Source organism: Stenella coeruleoalba (assembly GCF_951394435.1).
Source record: "Stenella coeruleoalba genome assembly, chromosome: 14".
Taxonomy (NCBI): domain Eukaryota; kingdom Metazoa; phylum Chordata; class Mammalia; order Artiodactyla; family Delphinidae; genus Stenella; species Stenella coeruleoalba.
In genome coordinates this window covers 16,388,353-16,408,661 of record NC_137160.1, presented here as the reverse complement: position 1 = coordinate 16,408,661, position 20,309 = coordinate 16,388,353, and the positions used below count along the sequence as shown (strand labels likewise).

Below are 20,309 nucleotides of genomic sequence, written 5' to 3'. Positions count from 1 at the left end.
TAAGAATAAGAGACAGCACGCTGGGCCTTCAGGCAGCCACCCAATTAAAGAGAAATTCAGTCGTGACCTTGGCAAGTGAAGAGTAGATGTTTTCACCTCGACAGAGGTTGAGTTACATTTGAGTTTCCAAAGCATTCCCCAGCAATTCCCTCCAGAGAGCAATGGAACTACGAACCTGGAATGTATGTGGTGGGGAGTTCCCCTCTCAAAAATACAGCCGAGTGTCTTTAATCGTTCTGAGATAATTTAGAAGTTTGAGTTTATTTGAAAAATAAATGTATAAAAAAATAACAGCCACACAGCTACAGAGAAAAGATCACCTTTTAAGCAAAAGAAGCACATCGTGCTATCTGGCAGGTGACTGGGGGAGAGGCGGGTTGTGCTGAGTGCGCACGTGTGCTTGTGTGAGTGTGTGTGTAGTGCACGTGTATGTGAAGAATTTTAATTTCTCCAAAAAGCCAGGTAAAATGCCTTTTACATCTTATTCAACTGGGACTTTTTCTTTCTTTCTGGAACCAGGGAAAAGCCAGTGCTATGATCTCAACTAAAGTGCTCAAGTGAGCATCCGCCTGTGCCCAGGGCTCTCAGCCCGGGGCCCCTCTCTTCTTGGGATACTGCCCCCTAGAGGTAGGATGTGCCCCTGCATATCACAACTGCAGTGGTTTGAAAGGATTTCAAGTGCATTATTTGAGTATTCCAAATTCATTCATTAAGAGCTTCCACTGACAGCAGAATCTAGCTTTAATTTTGATAAGGTAAGTTTTCAAAGGCCTGAGGGGGAGGGGGAGAGGAGTGGAATAACTTGTTCTGTTGAGTGTCTGTTGACCCATTAAATATGCCAGACAAGAACCAATCTTGCTCCACCTGGAGAAAGTCTCTTCCTTTTCACTGTTCTGGCACATTTAGCCCAGTCGAGAACTAATTAAAGTCCTTCTCATTTCTTAAGGCTGCCCGTCTTCCGGGCAGCACGTCCTGTCTGGTTTCCCACGTGGCTCTCGATAGTGGCTGGATACAAAGAAGTGAGACCTTCTCGTCCACCCTTTGGATGTGTGGCTACGGTATTTACGGTCCCTCTCCCTGCACCCTAACAACCCGCACCTGAGACTTTTCTGGTCCCTCCTATGTCTCTGCATGAGCTCAGGCTCTCAGATGGGATCCTTTGCTCAGCAATTACAGTGAGTGATGTGCTGGGCTGCATAAGGCATGGAAAGGGCCCTGTATTCATCCCCAAGAAAGTGGCTACACATCACAACCCCAAAATGTAGGTAGTGTGTTAGGAAATTTTGATTGCAAGAAGCAGTTTTTTCTTAGATCATCTCAAGTGACTCATTCTTACAAATTTCACATCTTACAAATCCTTGTATATTTCTCAAGTACCTACTTTGTGCAAGGCACTGAGCTGGGGAAGGTTTTTTTGGAAGGGGCCTCATGGCAGGAAGGAGACGGGAATCACACGGGAGCCCCCAAACAGTCCTAAGGCAAGGCCTCGTGTTAAGTGGACAGTCAGGATTCATGAGTACGCCAGAGTCTGGGATGTCTGGTCGCTCCCCAGACTGTAGAAATAGATCAAGTCTCAACCGTGATGGTGACCCATCTGCTCCATCTTTCTGCTCTTCCTGCTGCCTTATCTGCCTCCATCCTTGCCTACAGCCCCTGCTCACCTGGAACTACTGCTGACTCATGCTCTACGAACACTGGGCTCTCATGGCCCTGCTACTTCATGGCCTCTGCTTGCCTGCCTCCTTGGGGTGTCTTTGCAGTTTCCTCATGTGCTATAAAGTGACTTCTCCCTCCCCGTGTCTCCAGTTTGAATCCCTGAGCCAGAGAACTGGTTATATTACCATTGGGGCAGCCTTCACTCCAAGCCAGGACATAGGCTGCTGGTCAACCTTTGGGGCAGAAAAAACAAAGGGCGTGTATGAGAAAGTCTAACGCAGAGAGCAGTATGTAACCTTCGCTCTGAGTAGGAGCTATCCATTCTCCAGGTGAAAAGGCAGGGGAAGAATTCTCAGGATAAAGGGACAGCATGTGTCAAGTCTTCAAGTGGGTGGAGTCTGGAACAGCCACAGAACCCAGACCCAGCTAGTATGGCAGGAACATGGTGACCTGCAGGGGATGAGGCTAGAGAGGTGGGCAGGGGCTGGCATCAGGATGGAGGGGAAACATAGCAGGAGGGAAAGCGTGAGTAGCCATGACTTTCACTGATGGGTCCTCAAGACCAGGGGTTGACAACTTACAGCCTGTGGGTCAAATCCAGACTGCCACCTGTTTTTGTGTGAACTAAGCATGGTTTTTGTATTTTTAAATTATTGGGGGGAAAATCAAAAGAAGATTATTTCATGACATGTGAGATATATATGAAATTCAAATTTCAGTGTCCATAAATAAAGTTTTCTTGGAATTCATCAACCATCCCCATTTGCCCACACTATCTCAGCTGAGCACTGAAACTCTTAGATCCTGGAAAACCCCTATGTCCCAGGCAAGTTGGGATGGCTGGTCACCTGGAACACAGCCAGTTTCATTCATGTACATACTGTGGAAGGCTGCTTTCAAGCTCCAGAGGCAGAGTGGAGTAGTTATGACAGAGGCCATACGGTCCGCAAAGCCTAAAATATTTACTATCTGGCCATTTACAGAAAAAGTTTGCTGACCCCACCTCAAGATCAAGGAAGAGTGGATAATTTACCTGATTAAACAGGAGAATATGACTGATTGTTACTCCCATGAGAGTGCTGACCATGCCTATTCACTTTCTCCACTGGGGGCCGATTCATTTTAGAAAAGCTAAATTAGATCATGTTACTTCCCTGTTCAAGATCCTTCAGTGGCTTCTCATCACACTGGGAACAAAACCCAAGGATCCCATACCTCCCTCTCAGACAGACCTCCTCTCCTACTGCCCCTCCCCTTGCTCATCCTTGCCATGCCCGTCAGCGTGCTGATCCTCAAACATGCCAAGTGTGCTCCTGCCCCAGGACCTTTGCACTTGCTATTCCCTCTATCCAGAAACTTTCTCCCAGACATATGCATACTTCACTCCTTCAGGTTATTCTTGTATATATTCAAAGTTGTCCTTTCAGTGAAACCTTCCCCCTCATTGTAGCACTCTTCACCTGACATCACTTGTTTATTTTCTGTGTCCACACCGTGTCCACACTGTGTCAGGCACGTGAGGACAGGGACCCTGCTATATCCCCAGCTCACACATGGTGGGTTTGTGATAAATATTTGTTGGATACATGAATGATTGGTAAAGCCAAGAATTGCATGCATGCTTCCAGGGACATGTCCCCATTTATTGGACCATATAATTGCTAATCAATATTTCATTTTGGCCAACATCGTCCTGTTACAATTATGCGGCTGCCTGTCTCTGTCATCCACTGGCCTCTTTTCCTGACAAACACCTTGTCTTTAATCATCTGAACACCTGCTCTGTGGATATCTCATGCCAGATGCCAGCCTGAGATGTTGCCATTTCTCTTGCCCTAAGGATGGATGCATTAAATCCCAGGTCCAGGGATGGAATCAGGGTGATCCTTCAACCTCCTGAAACTGACAATGACATTTTACGCATAGATGCACTTTTCTAGGGTGAGGGTCCAGAACTGTCATCCAACGCTCGCGAGGGTCCCCGACCCCCAGGAGGCTGAGGGGCTCTGATTTTAAGCAACAACAGTCCATCTGCCTAAATATACGCCAAGCTCTCTAGTCTGTGTTTCAGGCCCTCCTGTGGGGGCACCTCTGCTCTCCGATATCTTGTGATCGATGCCTGTGTTCTTAGTCCTCAGCTGGTTCCACTGGGATGTTCTCTTTGCATCTCCGGAAGGATCTGCCTTCTGCCACGTTCTGAAACCGTGTGAAGAACCAGCCGGCTCCGCCGAGGCTCTTGGGCCCCCCCTAGTGGCTGCTCCACGGAGGCCATTTTCCTCCAGGCAGTGAAGAGTTCTGCGCTGAGCCACACACACCGCGTCGTGGACCAGAGAAACTCTTGTGAGGAGAGCTGCTGGCCAGGCTCTGGCAGAATGGCTTCAAGGCGCTTGTTCACGAACATACTCTGTCAAATATCTGTGCTGCGAGATTCATGTCCTACCAAGGTTCCCTGCCCATCTCCCAGAGTAACTGAGCGGAGGCCACGCAGCTGTGGAGGCAGAGACTCGGGCTCCTGATGGGGAGGTACTCCGAGGGCACCCAGGCGCGGTCCTTTCTAAGAGGAGCTTGCGGGGGCGGGGGGACACCCTAGAGTATTTACTGTGTATCTGTAAATGGTGTAAATATATGCATGTAGTTATACGAACTGTGGCGATTCTTTTAAGCTGTTATGCAATACAGATAAAAGGATAAAGATAGAACAGACTAAAGTTATTTGGTGAAACATCTTGTAAGCACCCTGGAAAGTTCAATGTTGACTAGTGGAGAGACCCACCCAGTGAGGTGTCTCTGTCTCAAAGACAGTAAACATGCCCGAGGCACTGAGACCAGAGGCACTGAAAGCCAGCTTGAGGGTAGTGACAGCGGGACCCCAGCAAAATGGGGGCAGGGGGCAACCAAGATGGTCTGGGGGCCTCTTCTGCACATCCCTTCTTTGCTTTGATATTCTTCCTGGAGGTTGCTAGGGCTCAGATAAGCGAGGGCTTTAGTGCTTAAAATGACTGTCCAGGGGATTGGAACTCTAGAGGCGAAATGGTGAGGGCAGAGCGCAGGAAAGCAGAGTACCATCCCATTTGGTTCACTACATCCTCTGGGGTAGAGGTGGTTTTTCTTCCTTATCTCAAGCTCATCATTGGGAGGGAGGCTGAAGGAAGATGACTCATGGCTGCAGGACCACATCTAATTTAAACCCTCCTTCTGCTGCAGTGAGGGGTTTGATTTATGTTTCCTGTAACACAGACCTGGAAACAAGATCCTATCGATCTTCAAGACTGTATCACAAGGCACTGTTAGCAAGATGTGTAAATACAGACATAAAGACAAAACAGGACACCCTCCTGGGAAGCTGCAGCAGTGCCAAGTGAATCAATAATCGAGGGCGAACTTTTCTGTGGTCTGTTGATTCTGAGAAACAGCTGGACTACCTGCAAACAGCGGCTGCCTCTGTTGAATTTCATCTGCCAGGATTTTCCCACCTCGGCCAATTGCTACCCTGCCTGCTCTCCTTCCGGGTGGAGATGACCTGTATGCAGGGTTGGTCCCTGCCCTGTAGAGCCCTGGGAAGAGCTGCCTCGAGAAGGAAGTTTCCGGATGCTAGAATGGAACAACCTAATTTGGTTTCTGCCTCGCCCTTGTGTCCCCCCTCCCTCTCTGGGTCCCTCCAGGCTGCCTGTGACTTGCTTCTGAGCCCTTTAGAAGCGATGTCTTTCCGGTTTCCCGGTGCCCTCCCCTGCTTCCCTCCTCTCTGCTCCTCCCCCTGACTCCTTCCTGGGCAAGCACTATACTCTCCGTATTCTAGCTGCTCAAGCTGTGTCTGTGCTAAGCCTTCAGCGCCTTATAAATCCACAAAAACAAGCCGGTCTCTGACCAATCAGCAAAGCCCCTGCCTCCATCATGCCCCCAGCCTGCTCCTCCTTTCTCCCTATTCAAAGGAAACCTCCTGTGTTTTCAGGCACATTCGCTTATTGTCACCCAGGGGTGCTCCTTTTCTGCTTGCTTCTGAACCCTGGCCCTTGAGATTCTCCCCCATGGGGCTACCTTCCTTTCTTCTCTCTGTCCATCCATCACTTCTTTTTATGCCCTGCTCAAAATTCACTTCTTCCAGAAAGAAGGAAGATGAAAGAGGAACTGGTGGTTGGAAGGGCTACTGATCAAAGCTGTGCTTATCTAAAAACAGCAGGAAGGTAATACAGCTGGGCTCTTCAGCAATTCCTGGACTGTCTTTAGGCAGCAAATGCTCCTCGATGCTTGAAAGGGAGGGTTTTTAAGAGACGTGCAGCAAAATTATTAAAACTTTGATTTGCTCAGCCCCCTTAATAGATGGACCGTATAGCCTGGGACCAATCAAACATTGTAAAATGACTTGAAAACTGAAGCCTGAAAAAAATGCATTACATCAATCTACTGTATGGCATGATTTCTCCTCATTTTCCTCTTTTCTGAATATCAATGATAAGGAAAAATATAGTTTATTTACGGTTGTAGGTCATCTTTAGGTGATGTTTTATTGTACGATTTTTGCCCTCGTGAATGGTAGAATGATTCATGAAATGCATTCCTTTATTAGGAGTGAGATGTAGATATTTATAGATAAATAACTTCTCCAAGCTAAGAAGTAGATAAAAGCTTGGAAGTTGTAATGATTCGTATTTATTGAAAGCCACCCTTGGTCAGTTATTTTTATATGTAAATTAATTCTCATATCTTTGCAAGTTAGGTATCATTACTCATTTTGTAACCAAACTGGACCCTGCTGTGTTCTCTGCCTCTTGTTTATAGAAAAACCTTAGCCTCCTAAGCCTTCCCTGAGTTCCAGAGAGCAAATTTAGTCGGAGAAGGGAAAAATGCAGAAACCAAGGAAAACAGTGAAGCAAGACAAAATAGGAGTTTAGTCATAAAACAAAGAATTTTAGTTCCTCTTCAGGGGCCATAATATTCTGAGCCATATCCTTGAGCTGTTTTGCAGATACTGAAAGCCCCACCAGGTGGAGGATATTAACTGCATGCTGACCTCAAGCACATAGACCCAGAGTGGCTGGAACCAGGAAGTTGATGATGTTGACTCTCGATTACCTCACCACCAACCAATCAGAAAAATGTCCACGAGCTGAGCATGCACCCCACGACTCTCCCTCAATCTGTCTTTAAAAACCTTTCCCTGAAATCCACCAGGGAGTTCAGGTCTTTTGAGCATCAGCTGCTTGTACTCCTTGCTTGGTAACTGCAATAAACACTGCACTTTCCTTTATCACAACCCAGTGTCAGTAGATTGGCTTTACCACAGGAGGGCGAAAGAACGCAAGTTTGATTCAGTGACAATTTATCAGATGAGGGAGTTGGGTTCAGAGAGATGAGGTCACTCCCAACTCCTTTATTAACAAGTGGTATTGAAATAGGTTTGTAGCAATCAGATTCTCTTAAGAGATAAGAGTTCAATGGATGTGATGCAGATGGAGATGTTGACGAGGCTATTACATAGATGGGTCTGGAGTTCAGAGAGATAATTTGGGAACTGTCAGTGTATAAATATGCTTGGCTGTGACACTCCTCACTTTCACAGCTGACCCGCTGCACAACTCAAGGGGGCAACAGTCCCATTTCTCCTGTGTGAAAGACAAGGACACAATTTGGGTTGAATTGTCCCTGCAAAAACTCATACGGTGAAGTCCTAACCCCCAAGGACCTCAGAATGTGACCGGTGTTGGAGACAGGGCCTTTACAGAGGTAATCAAGTCAAAACAAAGGTCATTAGGAAGGGTCCTGATCCAGTATGACTGGTGTTCTTAATAAGAAGGGAAAATGTGGACCCAGACACGCACCTGGGGAGAACTCCACGTGAAGATTGGACTCATGCTGCCACAGGTCAAGGAACTACCAGAAGCTAAGAAAGGGGCTGCAACAGAGCTTCCTCTATCACCGTGAGAGGGAGCATGGCCCTGCCAACACCTCGAGCTGGGTCTTCCAGCCTCCAGAAGCATAAGACAATCCATTTCTGTTGTTTAAGCCACACGGTTTGTGGTACTTTGTCACAGCGGCCCCAGGAAACTAATACAGACACCAAAGAAAGTATTGTGGACAACGTAACTCTGGGAAGCAACCACTACCTTACCATTCATGTAGAGGTAGACGGAGAAAGAGGAAGGGATGGGCTGGAGAGGAAGATGGAGGTGAGACATCCCATCAGAATTGCTTCCGGTGCTAAAATGAAAGTTTGCGTCCCTAAGAAGCTGACAGACTGGTTTTTCTTAGTATATGATGAAGACATGTAATGTTTGAAAAAAGCCTCTGAGATGATTTCTACCTTGGTCCATGTGGGCCTCTCATAAAAAGTAGAATTTTAAAAATTCTTGATCCTGTGGTACCATTTGCAGTTTAAATATTTGTTCACTGCATCTGTCAAGTTGAAGTCTGTGCTCACATGACCACACAGATGAACCTGGCGGTCCATCTTGCCTCTCAGCTCTTATAGAACAGTCTAGAACAAGCCAGTTCTCAGAGGATTTCAGAGCTGCTACAGCAGAGAGTTGGAAAACATACCCTTTGCTGGAAGGCAGAAGAGGGTTTTGTGTCTCTTTGATTTTTTAGAACTATTGAAGCCCAAGTGGCGTCTGCAGATCTAGATGGGGGAGAAATGCCCACCTGTTCACATTTGCACACACTGGGCCAGCAGAGCACAGCGTACACAAAGGAAGCAAGCCAGGACCGGGCCGAGGCCAGCTCCTCCCATCTGCAAACAGTTGAACACATGCCCGACACACACACAAAACAGGATGTATATTTAGAAAAGAGAACACTGTATAATTAGAAAATCATTGTTACTTCTTTCGGCACTCTTTTTAATAAGAATCTATTGAAACCCTTTGCTATTAGGCGGCTTATCAGAAGCACGGCTGGGGAGGCGCTGATACAACAAGATAATGTGAAATATTCACACGATCCCAAACCAGACGTCTCCAGAACAGGACGCCACTGGGAAGAAGTCCTCATCTCTGCCTTCCTCATTAGTGATAAACCTGCTGTTGGAAACACCAGCCCATTTTCATGAGGTGTCACCTGCCCTTCACGGAGCTCTGCCTGGAGCCCTTTAGGCAACGGAGGTGCTTGCGTGCATGTGACAACCCTGCAGGCATCAGGCACCACATCTCCAGCTGGACCCACCAGGCTGTTCCAGCTCCATCCCGGGCTGAGTGTCTGTTGTGTTTATAGACCTCCTAGCACCTCACACTTCCAGAGGCAGATGGGAAAAACCATAGGAACTGGATGTGGTGCAAAGTGAGCTAGAACAATGGCAACGGGTGTGGGCATTTCCGAGACCCCAGAGAAACTCCTTTGGTGTAAGAGCTCACGGCACACTCAGCCTGTTAGTTGACGGTGCGAGGAAAACTGCCATTCATCTCAGAACGGAAGGTCAAGGTTTGGGTGGCTGGACGGATGGCCAGACAGCCCCACAAAGGCCATCCCTGGGAGCACTGGCTGCGACAAATCCGACTGTGGGCACCCCTTCTGTCCCTGGTCCTCCAAATGTTTATAAACAGATGAAATCAGATTATTATAAACAATAAGGGCACTTTGAAAAATAAGCTAAGCATCTGTAAAAGGAGGCAGGGGCAGCTCCATCCAAGCCACCCTGTGGGCTGCCTGCAGAATGCCAAATCCGGGAGAAAATCCTTTCCTTTCCACTGTCTCTCCAAGTCCAAATTCAAAGCCAGCTCGGGGTGGGTGGGGGGAGGAGGGTTACAGGATGACTCTGACTTTTCATTTTGTACCTTTCAATAATTTTTTTGAACACTTGTGTTGATTTGTTTTGGTTTTTTTTTTGCAGTACGCGGGCCTCTCACTGCTGCAGACTCCCCCACCACGGAGCACAGGCTCCGGACGCACAGGCCCAGCGGCCATGGCTCACGGGCCCAGCCGCTCCGCAGCACGCGGAATCCTCCCGGACCAGGGCATGAACCCATGACTCCCACATCGACAGGCGGACTCCCAACCACTGCGCAACCAGGGAAGCCCGTGTTGATATTTTTATAATTACAAATTATTACCAAAGAGAGGGTCTTTGGTCCCACCCACACTGATGTATATACACTAATTCCAATCAAAATGTGCCCTGCGCTTTGTTCTTATGGAACTTTCTAGAGCTCCACTGCCAAATACATCTGCAGGATCTCTGCAGGGAAAGCAGGCTACAGGCTGCCTCATAGAAAAAATGAGCATTTTGTCATCTGTAGCTGGGGGAGTCATTTCAGAAGAAAAGCTGGAGATGACAGATTTTCTGAAAAGATGGGCTGTGAGTAGCTGAAGAGTTTTCTCCTTCAAATCTCTTTTCAAAACAAACATCACATCATGTCCTCTTCTTTATCTAAACCCCACGCCCGTGGAGAGCAGTATTCTCAGGCGGAAGCAGCCAGGAGTCTCCTGTGGAAGCCTGTTGCCTCGGAGGGACTGCACACGGTGACCAGCCTGTACTGTGAGCGCTGCTGCCCTGTTTCTTTGTCTCCAAGTTGCTCCCTCCCAGAACTGAAGCAGCTGGATGCCTCCTCCAGCCGTCTGCTGTTTGAACTCTAGGCCTAGTCACTCCCCTCAACATTTCAGGCCCTTTCTCCCTGTGATCTAGACACCCCTCCTAAGTGTGGTCCCAGGCCAGCACGCAGATCCCCTGGGAGCGTGATGGAAATGCAGAGTCTCAGGCCCCACCCCCGACCCACTGAATCAGAGCCTGCATTTTCACAAGATCCCAGGAGGTTCGTGTCCACTTTCAGTTTGAGGAGCCCCCTCAGAGGAGGCCTAATAATCCTCCCTGGTCAGGGAGTAGTTGAAGCATCTTTAAAAACAAGCAGCTATCTGAAAAGGCTACATCCTGTAGGTTTCCTCCTTTGTGCCCTTCTGGAAAAAAGCAAAACTATGGAGGCAGTAGAACAACCGGTGGCTACCAGGAGTTGGGTCTCCAGGGAAGGAGGGAGAAATCGGTGGAACACGGGGGATGACCGTGGGTGATGCTGTGATGGTGGATACATGTCATTGTATGTGTGCCAAAATCCAGAGAGTGTGAGCACAAAGAGTGGACTGAAATGTAAACTGTGGACTTTAATGAATCATGATGTGTCAATACTGGCTCCTCAGTGATAAGAAATGTATCACACTAACGTCAGATGCGAATAATAGGGGGACATATGGAATGGCGGTAAGGGGCCATATGGGAACACTTTGTACTTGCCACTCATTTTTTGGTACACGTAAAACTGCTCTAAAAAATAGTCTATTACTTAGACAATAACAACAACACACTGTTGGGGCTTGAGATGTTCTTATAGTTTGGGGTGCGTGAAACAGTCGCTGAGCTGTCCTTACAGTGTTTCCTCTTGCCCAATGTGCACTGCTGTGGCCATTCTGCTCCACAGCTGGGCAGGACCCAGACTGGTAGGAAGGAGACCCCTTTGGAATGGGTGGATGGGACCAGGACCCTGTGAGCTTGTGTGTCCCAGCCAGGATTTGTACGCATCTTCCAGAGTAATCCTACGTGGGGCAGCCCTAGGTTTAGGGAGCTTGGATTTAGAGAGCAAAGTAGGAAGTGGATCACACTGGAAGTAGTGCTTATAAGAATGGGGGAAAACACAGATGCAAATATTCTGTGCTCGGGGAGACGTATTAGGAAATTACTAATCCTGGAGGAATGTGAAATAGGGCACAAATTCCAAAGAAAAGTGTCTGTGCCAAGACATGCATCTTACACTTTTTGTCTAAAGATGAATTTAATTAAACAGAACATTCTAACCAGATATGTGAGTAATGATGGGAAGTGGCCTGACGTTTCGGAAGCCCCCCTCCAGCTACAATAGCATAATCGACTCTAGTGCGACAGATAGACCCAATGACGGAATTCACGTTTTCTGTTGATATAGTAGCTGGATGTCCAGAACTTCTGAGGTTAGGAATGGGGGTAGGGAAGATTGGGGCTGTGGACAGACCCTGCTCAGGACCAAGTCCGTAACGAGACAGCCACGTGCAAATACACAAACAGACGCATAATGTGAGGTTGGTACAAAGGCTAACGGTACAGACAAAGATGGACTTGAGACTGACAATGGATTCAGTCTCTCCATAAGCCTGCTCACAAATCCTGCTCCGAAATCATCTCAGTGAAGACAGCAGGTGACGGCTTTGGAAGCAGCTCGGAGCACAGGCAGCTGGGAATAGGGATTGTCAGCTCTCTGCAGGCTACGTGTTCCCTCCAGGGTGTTTTCAAATTTCTACCCACAAGGCTGTGTGCTGCCAGCCGGTGACCGTTAGTTAACAGGAGATGTTAGGTTTTCTTTCCTGCTGGGGTCCCAGATGCCGTCTTCCTCACGGTTGTGCAGTTTGGCTGAATTTTGCTTTTCCCAATGCTTGGCTTCTTCTGTTTCTGGCTGTTTTGAAGCGACTTCAGCCCCAGCATTTTACAATACTTGTTACACTGGTGTAGCGCTTTAAACTGATCAATGAAGGTCATGGAACAGTTGCCTTTAAATCCTTTGTACCTGTGGGTTTGGGTGGAGGGAAACAATTTTTTTTTTTTTTTAAACAGGACCCTTCACCAATATTCAAAGAAACGTTTCAGCAGGGAAACTAATGGTGTGTGAAAATATATTTATTCCTACTTTAGGCAAGAATGGCCAAATGGTTGACATAACTACTGATAGAAGAAACAAAACCTGTGGATTGAAGTAAAGGCAAAGACCAACTGGCATGAAGTAAAGACCAAAGACTATGATCAGACAAATGTTCTAGGGGTTGACAGTTCTGCTATGTCAGCATTTTATAGCTTTTTTTTTTTTTTTAGTCATAGTGACTAGTGCTGGACCATCTCCATAAAAATTAGAAGATCTCTTGGTGACCTGAAAGCCATCCCATCCCATCCAGAGGTTCTGAATAAAGAAATCTAGAACTTTGGGGCTGGAAGAAGTTGAGTTTAGACCCTTCCACTTATCATTGAAGGAGTTTAGGCTGAGAGGCTGTGCGGCCAGCCTGACAGCAAAGCAAGTGGGTGTGAGAGAAGAGACCAGGGTGCAGCCCTCTGCGTCTCCCTCCTACAGAAGGGCTCCCTCCTGTGACAGTGCATCCTCTCCTCAGGAGGAGAAGAGTCTGGGCCTTTGTCTCTGGTAGGCTCCTGGAGGGACCCTGCCGGCCTGCCTGGAGCGGTCTCAGGGGCTGTTCCTTTGGGACATTTCATATTCAGATCGTCAATGGCTGTGTGTTCACATCTCGATCGATCACGGGAGGTAAGTGTCCTCCTGAATGGACAAGTCCCCATGCCCCCAAATCTCCAAAATCCAGCAAGAGAGCTGGTGAAGGGTTGCTGAGAGGATGACGATGAGGAAATGCACACAAACCACCTAGATCAGCGCACGACGTACAGTGGGTGACGTTCAATTAACGCTGGCCAGGCTGTGTTACAGTTGTCAAGGTTATAATTGGTGCAGCCGGTAGGGGCTTCCTGTGGAAGGGACGCTGAAGCTGAGATTGAAGGATATGGGATTTGCCTGGTAAAGAGGATAAGGCAGGGGTGTGGATGGCATATGAGACCATCGACATAATTTTCAGGGCCCAGTGCAAAACAAAAACGTGGGTTCCTTGGGCAATAATTATTAAGACTTTCAAGATGACAAGAGCAGAACATGCATTAAATGAAGCCCAGGCCCATCTGAGTGTGGGGCCTTATGTGACCACACAGCCTGCCTGCCTAGGAAACTGGTCCTGCTGGGTGTGAGTTCTGCTGCATTTGATTAATAGGGCCAAACGCTAATTGGCAAAAGGAAGTCTGCAATGCTGGCATTGCGCTGAATCTGTAGCTAACGTGATTCAAGAAACTGGGCCTCCTTCATTTGCTGGTAGAAACCATAAAGGCCAACAGACCTGAATTGAATAAACTGGGACTTGTGCGCTTTTCCCTAGGAAACCCAAGCTGGGTTTTAGGCTGTTAAGGGCCTGAAAGATTTCTTTCATCTCTGAAGCCAAAGCCTCAGTGAGCAGCTCCATCCTGACGTGTTTGTTACAAATCCAGCCTGCCTCTTCCTCCTCCTTGAAGGGAAGCGGCTCGTCCCCCTCTCCCTGGGAGCCCACAGTACATTTTCTTGTGAAAAATGACTCCGTTTTTAAAAGCCAAACTCCCTCGTTGAAGAAAAAGTCAGCCCAAGACAGGTGTTGACTCTAGCAGGGTAGAAAGAAATGCCACTGCCAATCATGTCATCTTTACATTTCTATCTTCTTCTGTAGGAGGTCATGAGAATGGCTGAAATAGCCTGCCTGCATTTCCTTGTTGTCTGAGCACGCCCTGGAGGGATGCGAGGCCACTTGGACCTGTGATTGTCAGATGGAATGGAAAGCCTAATCCCATCCTCCTGCCAGGGAGGCCCCACTTGTCTCACACGATTCCTGAGCTTCTCAAACTAGGATGATCAAAGGCAGCCTCCCTATGGAAGCACATTGGAAACTAGTCAAGGTCATCTGTCTAAAGCTGCCTTGAGGCTTGTAGACGTTCAGACAACACCTAGTCTCAGCAGAGAAGAATCACTCGTTGCACTGCAACCTCCCAGAAAATTTGCTAATTGCTTCTTAAGCCCAGCCTGGTGGTCAAGTGTATAATGCTGCGTAACAAATGGTCCCTTACATAATGGTTCCCACCTTCTGAAATGGGAATGGCTGAGTTTGGGACAAAGGAGCAGGACTTCTGGGCAGCCCAGCTGGGTGGAGCCCAGATCTCTTCCTAGGAATCTAGCACCTTCTTTAGACTCCTCCGGGAAAGCCAGAGTAGGCAGCAGAGACTGGGGCCGATTTCACTACAGAAGGCCGCACACAGATAGGGCAAGGCCCTAGAGTGAAGGCAGCTTTGCTCAGTCAAGGAGCCCCTGACTCAGCCCCTGGCTTCCTTCAAGCCCCAGCTCGAGTGCATTTCTGTGGAGCCTCCCCCCTCTCACACCATGAGAAGAAATCTCTCCAGCATCTTCCCTGTATCCTTGTGAGAACTACACCCACTTCTCAGAATTCAGCGTATGCCTTCCCGTGCACCGACTGATCTCCCCCAGGACACTACTTTATGTCCGGAATACCTGTCTAGGGAGGCTTTTCCATAAAGGTCAAGGGAAGAAATGAATGCATGCCGGCCCCATCCTCAGAGCTGCCTCACCTCGGCCCAGGGCATCTCCAGATCACACTGCTAAACTTCCTTTTCTCTCTCCGTCTAATTTTGGACTCTCAAATGGGCCTCCCGGGCAATATGGAACATCCCTCCCCAGCTATCTCAGGTGTAGACTATTTTTGCTACCTAGCATCTGCAGAATTAAAAATCTTTCTCCTTTCTCAATTTGGTCTCTTCTCAGCCAGGGCTGCTGGGCTTCTATTTGACCTCTTATTCTCTCAAACTCACAGCCATTGCTGCTGCCTGGGAAGAAAATAGGGCAACATCGTTTGTGTTCCTAGATCAGTTAACCCAGAGTTTTTCCAAAGGACACAAGTTCAATTACACCAAGTGCTCGTACACCCAAGAAATGAAAAATCCAGGCTCTCCTGCTTGTGGTCCACCTTGCATGCCACGTGTGCCATCTGCCACCCTCAGGATTGGAGGGGACCACAAATTTGAAGCATCATGACATCTCTCCAGCAAGGTCCCCATTGCAGACACTCGCCATTGTTGTTCTTGTTGGATGAATGTATTGGGTTGAATAGTGTCTCCCCCAAAAGTCATGTCCTTCCCAGAACCTCAGAATGTGGCCTTATTTGGAAATAGTGTCATTGCAGATGTCATTAAGATGAGGTCATACTGGAGTAGAGCGGGCCCTTAATCCAATAAGGGCATCTTACTGGTGTCTGTGTAAGAAGAGGAGAGGATATAGACACACAGGGAGAATAGCACGTGACAACAGAGGCAGAGATGGGAGCCGTAATCTACAAGTCAAGGAACGCTGAGGATGGCAACGACCTCTGGAACGTAGGAGAGAGGAGGGGACACATTCTCCCTCAGAGCCTCCAGGAGACACTGACCCTGCTGCCTGACTCTGGACTTTCAGCCTCCAGAACTGGGAAAGGACACATTTCTATTAAGCTACCCGGTTTTGTGATCATTCATTTTGGAAGCCCAAGGAATCTAATACCATGGGAGAAAATAACCTTGTATTTGAGAACTTTCTCACACATTTCCATTTTTAGAAACCTTAGTTCTATTGAATTTTATTAACGGAATCTTTGTATCCTTATCCTCAAATTAGTATAATTTTCTAGCCCATCGCTTTAAATTATCCATCTTCTCTCACAATCTCCAAGCACGGAACAATAAACTTATTCTACTGAACGTCATCCAGCAGAGTATTTTCGTAAATATCTTGCCCCTTGGATGGGCGTGGGGCATACACATCACGCAGGGGCCTTGCTAAAGTGCTGGCTTGGAGTGAGTAGGTCTGGGGTGGGGTCTGAGATGCTGCATTTCTAACAAGCTCTGAACCCATGCAGATGCAGGGACCCCCCCTTGGAGTAGCAAGGAGACTAAAGTGTGAATGATCTCACAGCATCCTTCTTTGACTTCAGAAACCTCTTTAAATCAGAAAACGGATCTCTTTCCTTCTTGACGTTTGTGTCATACAACTTTGTAAAATCACTGTCACAATCCACTTCAGGAGGAGCCAGGAGGCTATCTTTACATCCTGCCTTCGCTCCACACAGACTTATTCAGCTTTTCACCATTTAGTATTATGTGGGCTGCGGGTCTGTCATAAATGGCTTTTATTATGGTGAGATACGTTCCCTCTATACCCACTTTTTTCTGCATCTATAGAGACGATCATGTGGGTTTTGTCTTTTCTTTTGTTGATGTGGTGTATCACACTGATTGATTTGCTTATGTTGAACCATCCTTGTGACCCTGGAATGAATCCAACTTGATCATGGTATATGGTCCTTTTTTTTTTTTTTAATGGTCCTTTTTATGTGTTGTTGGATTCTGTTGGCTAATATTTTGTTGAGGATTACACAGATTTATTCAAAATGTGTTGGAAACCGTGCTAGGCTGACTTCTTGCTTAAAAGCGAGTCCCCTTGGGCTTCCCTGGTGGCGCAGTGGTTGAGAGTCCGCCTGCCGATGCAGGGGACACGGGTTCGTGCCCCGGTCCCAGAGGATCCCACGTGCCGCGGAGCGGCTGGGCCCGTGAGCCGTGGCCGCTGAGCCTGCGCGTCCGGAGCCTGTGCTCCGCAACGGGAGAGGCCACAACAGTGAGAGGCCCGCGTACCGCAAAAAAAAAAAAAAAAAAGCGAGTCCTGTTTCCTCTCCTGCTGATAATGGATGGCACGGCCTTTCAGACTCACAGGAAAACCACCACTTGACAGCAATGGTCGGCTTCTCCCTCAGCTTAGCACAGATTCTCTGTGCAATTTGCTGCCTCCAAACACGCCCAGAGAGGGGAGGGGGTGGAGCAAAGCTGCAGAAAACTCCCACTTCTGGCTGCGTGGAAGAAATCGAGGTTCTTGTCTGGCTTAATAAAGGACTCGTTTAAAGAAAACTCGTGAGACAAGAAAAACCTATAGAAAGTCCCCACACATTGGTAACCCTTTTAGAAGCAAGCCAGAAACTATTTATAACAGAGGTTTTAGTCTGAGATGCTTTCTAAAGAAAATTTTAATTTATGAGGAACGGCTAGAAGGACTTGGAATTCAGGTTGAGGATGGCGGGGAGGAATTGAAAGAAACCCCCTAGTTTGGGGAGGGGGTGGGCGTGTGCCGTGTCTGTGTGCAAAATAAAGCCGGGGCTGAATTTAGGAACAGGTAGAATCGATTGTCACCTACGTGGAAAAGAAAGGGCGCTAAGGGAGCTGCCCGCTCTGGAACCATCTAGTAATTCCTGCCATTCCATCAGTATCTCCATTTCTTCATGTTTGTTCATTCATTTCTTCATTCACTGGGCACCCGCTGTATGGCAGACATCGTAGGGGGATTAAAAAGGATTAATAATGTACGTGGCTCTTTTCCAGAAAGCTGGTATCTTGCAGGGGAAACGGACACGTACACAAATAATTACATTATGCTGTGATAAAGGGCTCCAGTAACCCAGGGATGTGATTTTTTTCCCCACTGCCTGGTGGGTTCTAAGGATGTTTCATGGAGGAATAATGGCTCTGGGAATATCTGGCAGGGGTAACAGCATGGACAAAAGTTCAGAGGATGTTCTGAGCAGACCAGGCGTCCTGAGGAGAGACGAGGCCAGAGGCCGTTTGTGGAAGGTTCGTAAGCCATGCTGTCATTTCTCTTGTGGGTACTCAGTGTTTCCCAAAATACGTTCCAAGGAACAAGAGCCCCATAAGATGCTTTGAAAAAAATAATAATTCTGTGTTGTAAATACTGTGAAAAATGCTATATAATCACTCTCCTTGCCCCCTTGGGGTTCAAAATACACACCAGCTCTTGAAAGACCCTGTGAAGTCTCACACGGAGGAAACCTCCTACACTTATTCAAGCCACGTCTCCCAGATTATTTGACAACAGCCATCTTGTTTTCACACAACCACTTTGCAAGCTGCTACCGTAAGAGTCACTGGGCCTTCTGGGGGGGACGATGTACCGTAACCAAATCCGTCGCCCAGAGAAGTTGTATTCTGCTCCCGTCTCCAAGCTCACCTTGGAGGTCCCCTCTAGACAGGGGGCCTCAGCCCCCAAACACCATGGGAAGCCCGGTCCAGCCAGCACCACCCACCCCGGCCTCCCCATCGCCAGGGCCTCCTGGTGGTCGTCTTTGCTTCTCGCCTTGTCCGGGGCGCATGCCATGGCCACCCCGGGTGTCAGTCAGATCACGGTCACACAACAGCTCAGAAGGCTCCACCTCCCTTAGAACAAAGCCTGGCTCCTTCGCATGGCTGCCAGCCTCTCTGTCCTTCTCGAGGCCGCCACAGCCCCTGCCCTCAGGCCTCCGTTAAGCAGGAGCCACGGTGCCTCCATGGAAACAAGCCCTGGTACTTTCTTCCCTACAGCCACCCAGGCTGGGAGAAAGCCGGAGCGCAGCGGCACGCCCACGGTCTGGTTCTCGGCTTCTGCTAGCAAGGCCATTCCAGCAGCCCTGCACACTTGCCAGCCTTCTGCTCTGACGCCTTCTGAAGGCGCCCCAAATCCAGGGGGGCCTCTGTGATGTGAGCCCTAGGACGAGGGAGCAGAGAGGGGCCCCAGGGGAGAAGAGGGGGCCCCAGATGTCTACTATGAGTCCGTTCTTGAGGCCGGGAGGCCCGTCCCCGTGGCTGTGCGGGAAGCATGTGGTCCTCGTCTTAATATCTGAAATGGAATCTGAAGCTGGGACCCAAGAGAGCCAAGGAGGGGATACGGGGGACAAGACTGCATGAAACAGGCAGTCTGAGACTGAGCTGCTGTCCCGGGCCACAGAGCTCCGACCCCCAAAGCCCCATCCTCATTCCACCTGCGTATGGGGAGCCCCTTCAGGGCCACAGGGCCCGGAAGGTAAGGGGAAAGCGTCAGCCTCGTCAGAAGAGCACCTGCTCCGACGTCCAGGGTGCGGGGAGGGTGGCGTGGAGGCCGCCCTGGACAAGCCCTGAAACCCTCAGGCAGGGGCCTCTCCTCTGAAACGGACTCTATTCAGCCCCGCAGTCTGTACCCCATGGGCTCCTTCTCTCCGGCCTTTTTAGACGCACACACAGGCCCCCCATGCCTTTTTCTAGTGGCATCTCCCTCTTCAATCCCGGTAACCTGGAGCCCCACCACTGCACTTTGTGTAGACCTTCCTGAAGCCACTGTAGCTTTTTTCCAGACAAGTCTGGCCTTCACCCAGCCCTATCCTCTCAGGCGCTCGTCCTCCTGCTGTCTACCAGCCTGTCCTGCAAGGGGGCGGTCTCGAGTCCATCAATCTTTCGAGATCTTTCAGTTCAGACTTGTCTCTGAATCTGGAAGACAAACGACTAGGGGCCTGGTTGTGTCCCTCTGGTTCTGGGCATGGACCGGGCAGGGGGGTAAATAGTGAGTAGTGTCGGGGAAGTGGGAGGAAGCCCATGGCTCCAACTCCAGTCACTTCAACAGAACTGTCTTTTGTGAGACTTTGGACAGGAGGCCAAGAGACTGCCATGCTATTCCCGCTCTGTGGACAGGCTGGGTCCTGGCTGACTCTTGGGCCCAGGAGACTCTGAACACCCACTAGGAGCATTGCCAGTAGTGCCAACCTCGCCAAAATTGTGAAGAGAATAAAGTGTTCCCATCATGGGCCTCCACATCTCCTTGACGGCAAAGACTGGCCAATAAACCAGCCACTGGCCAAGTAGCTCTGCTACATAATGTCTTGATCGGATTTAAATGAGATGCCCGCTGCCTTCCAGGGTAGGTGACAGCAGTGGCAGAATGGGAAGGCTGATATTTGGGGTGTGAAAGTGCCTTTATTAGGTCCCTTAGGCCTGTGAGACTGGTCCCCTAGAGCCTGGTGTTGGTGAGACAGCTAGAACATCCGGGATCCACAGCGACACGGGCCTGCTGTGCAAAGCACTGAAAGGATGTCAGGAAATTCTGTTCCAAATCCCTTTGTTTTCTCCCCTCCTGGAAGATTCATGCGTTGCATTAAATGGTCGCCCAGAGTCACCACACACACACACACACACACACACACACACACACACACACAGCACACGGCCCCGTGTGCACACGGGCACACCC

The 20,309-nt window shown here is 48.8% G+C and overlaps 1 protein-coding gene across 2 annotated transcripts in view; it reads right to left on the bottom strand.

Annotated features, from left to right (window-relative positions):
* Nucleotides 1–11,068: 11,068 nt before the first annotated feature.
* Nucleotides 11,069–20,309, bottom strand: part of ALPK2 (alpha kinase 2) — a 152,323-nt gene continuing 143,082 nt past the window's right edge. For both annotated transcript variants that reach the window (XM_079943519.1, XM_079943520.1), the window contains one exon: nucleotides 11,069–12,167. In XM_079943519.1, coding sequence (XP_079799645.1) covers nucleotides 11,954–12,167 — 214 coding nt within the window. In that variant the 3' untranslated portion in view covers nucleotides 11,069–11,953. The remainder of the gene's footprint in view (nucleotides 12,168–20,309) is intronic.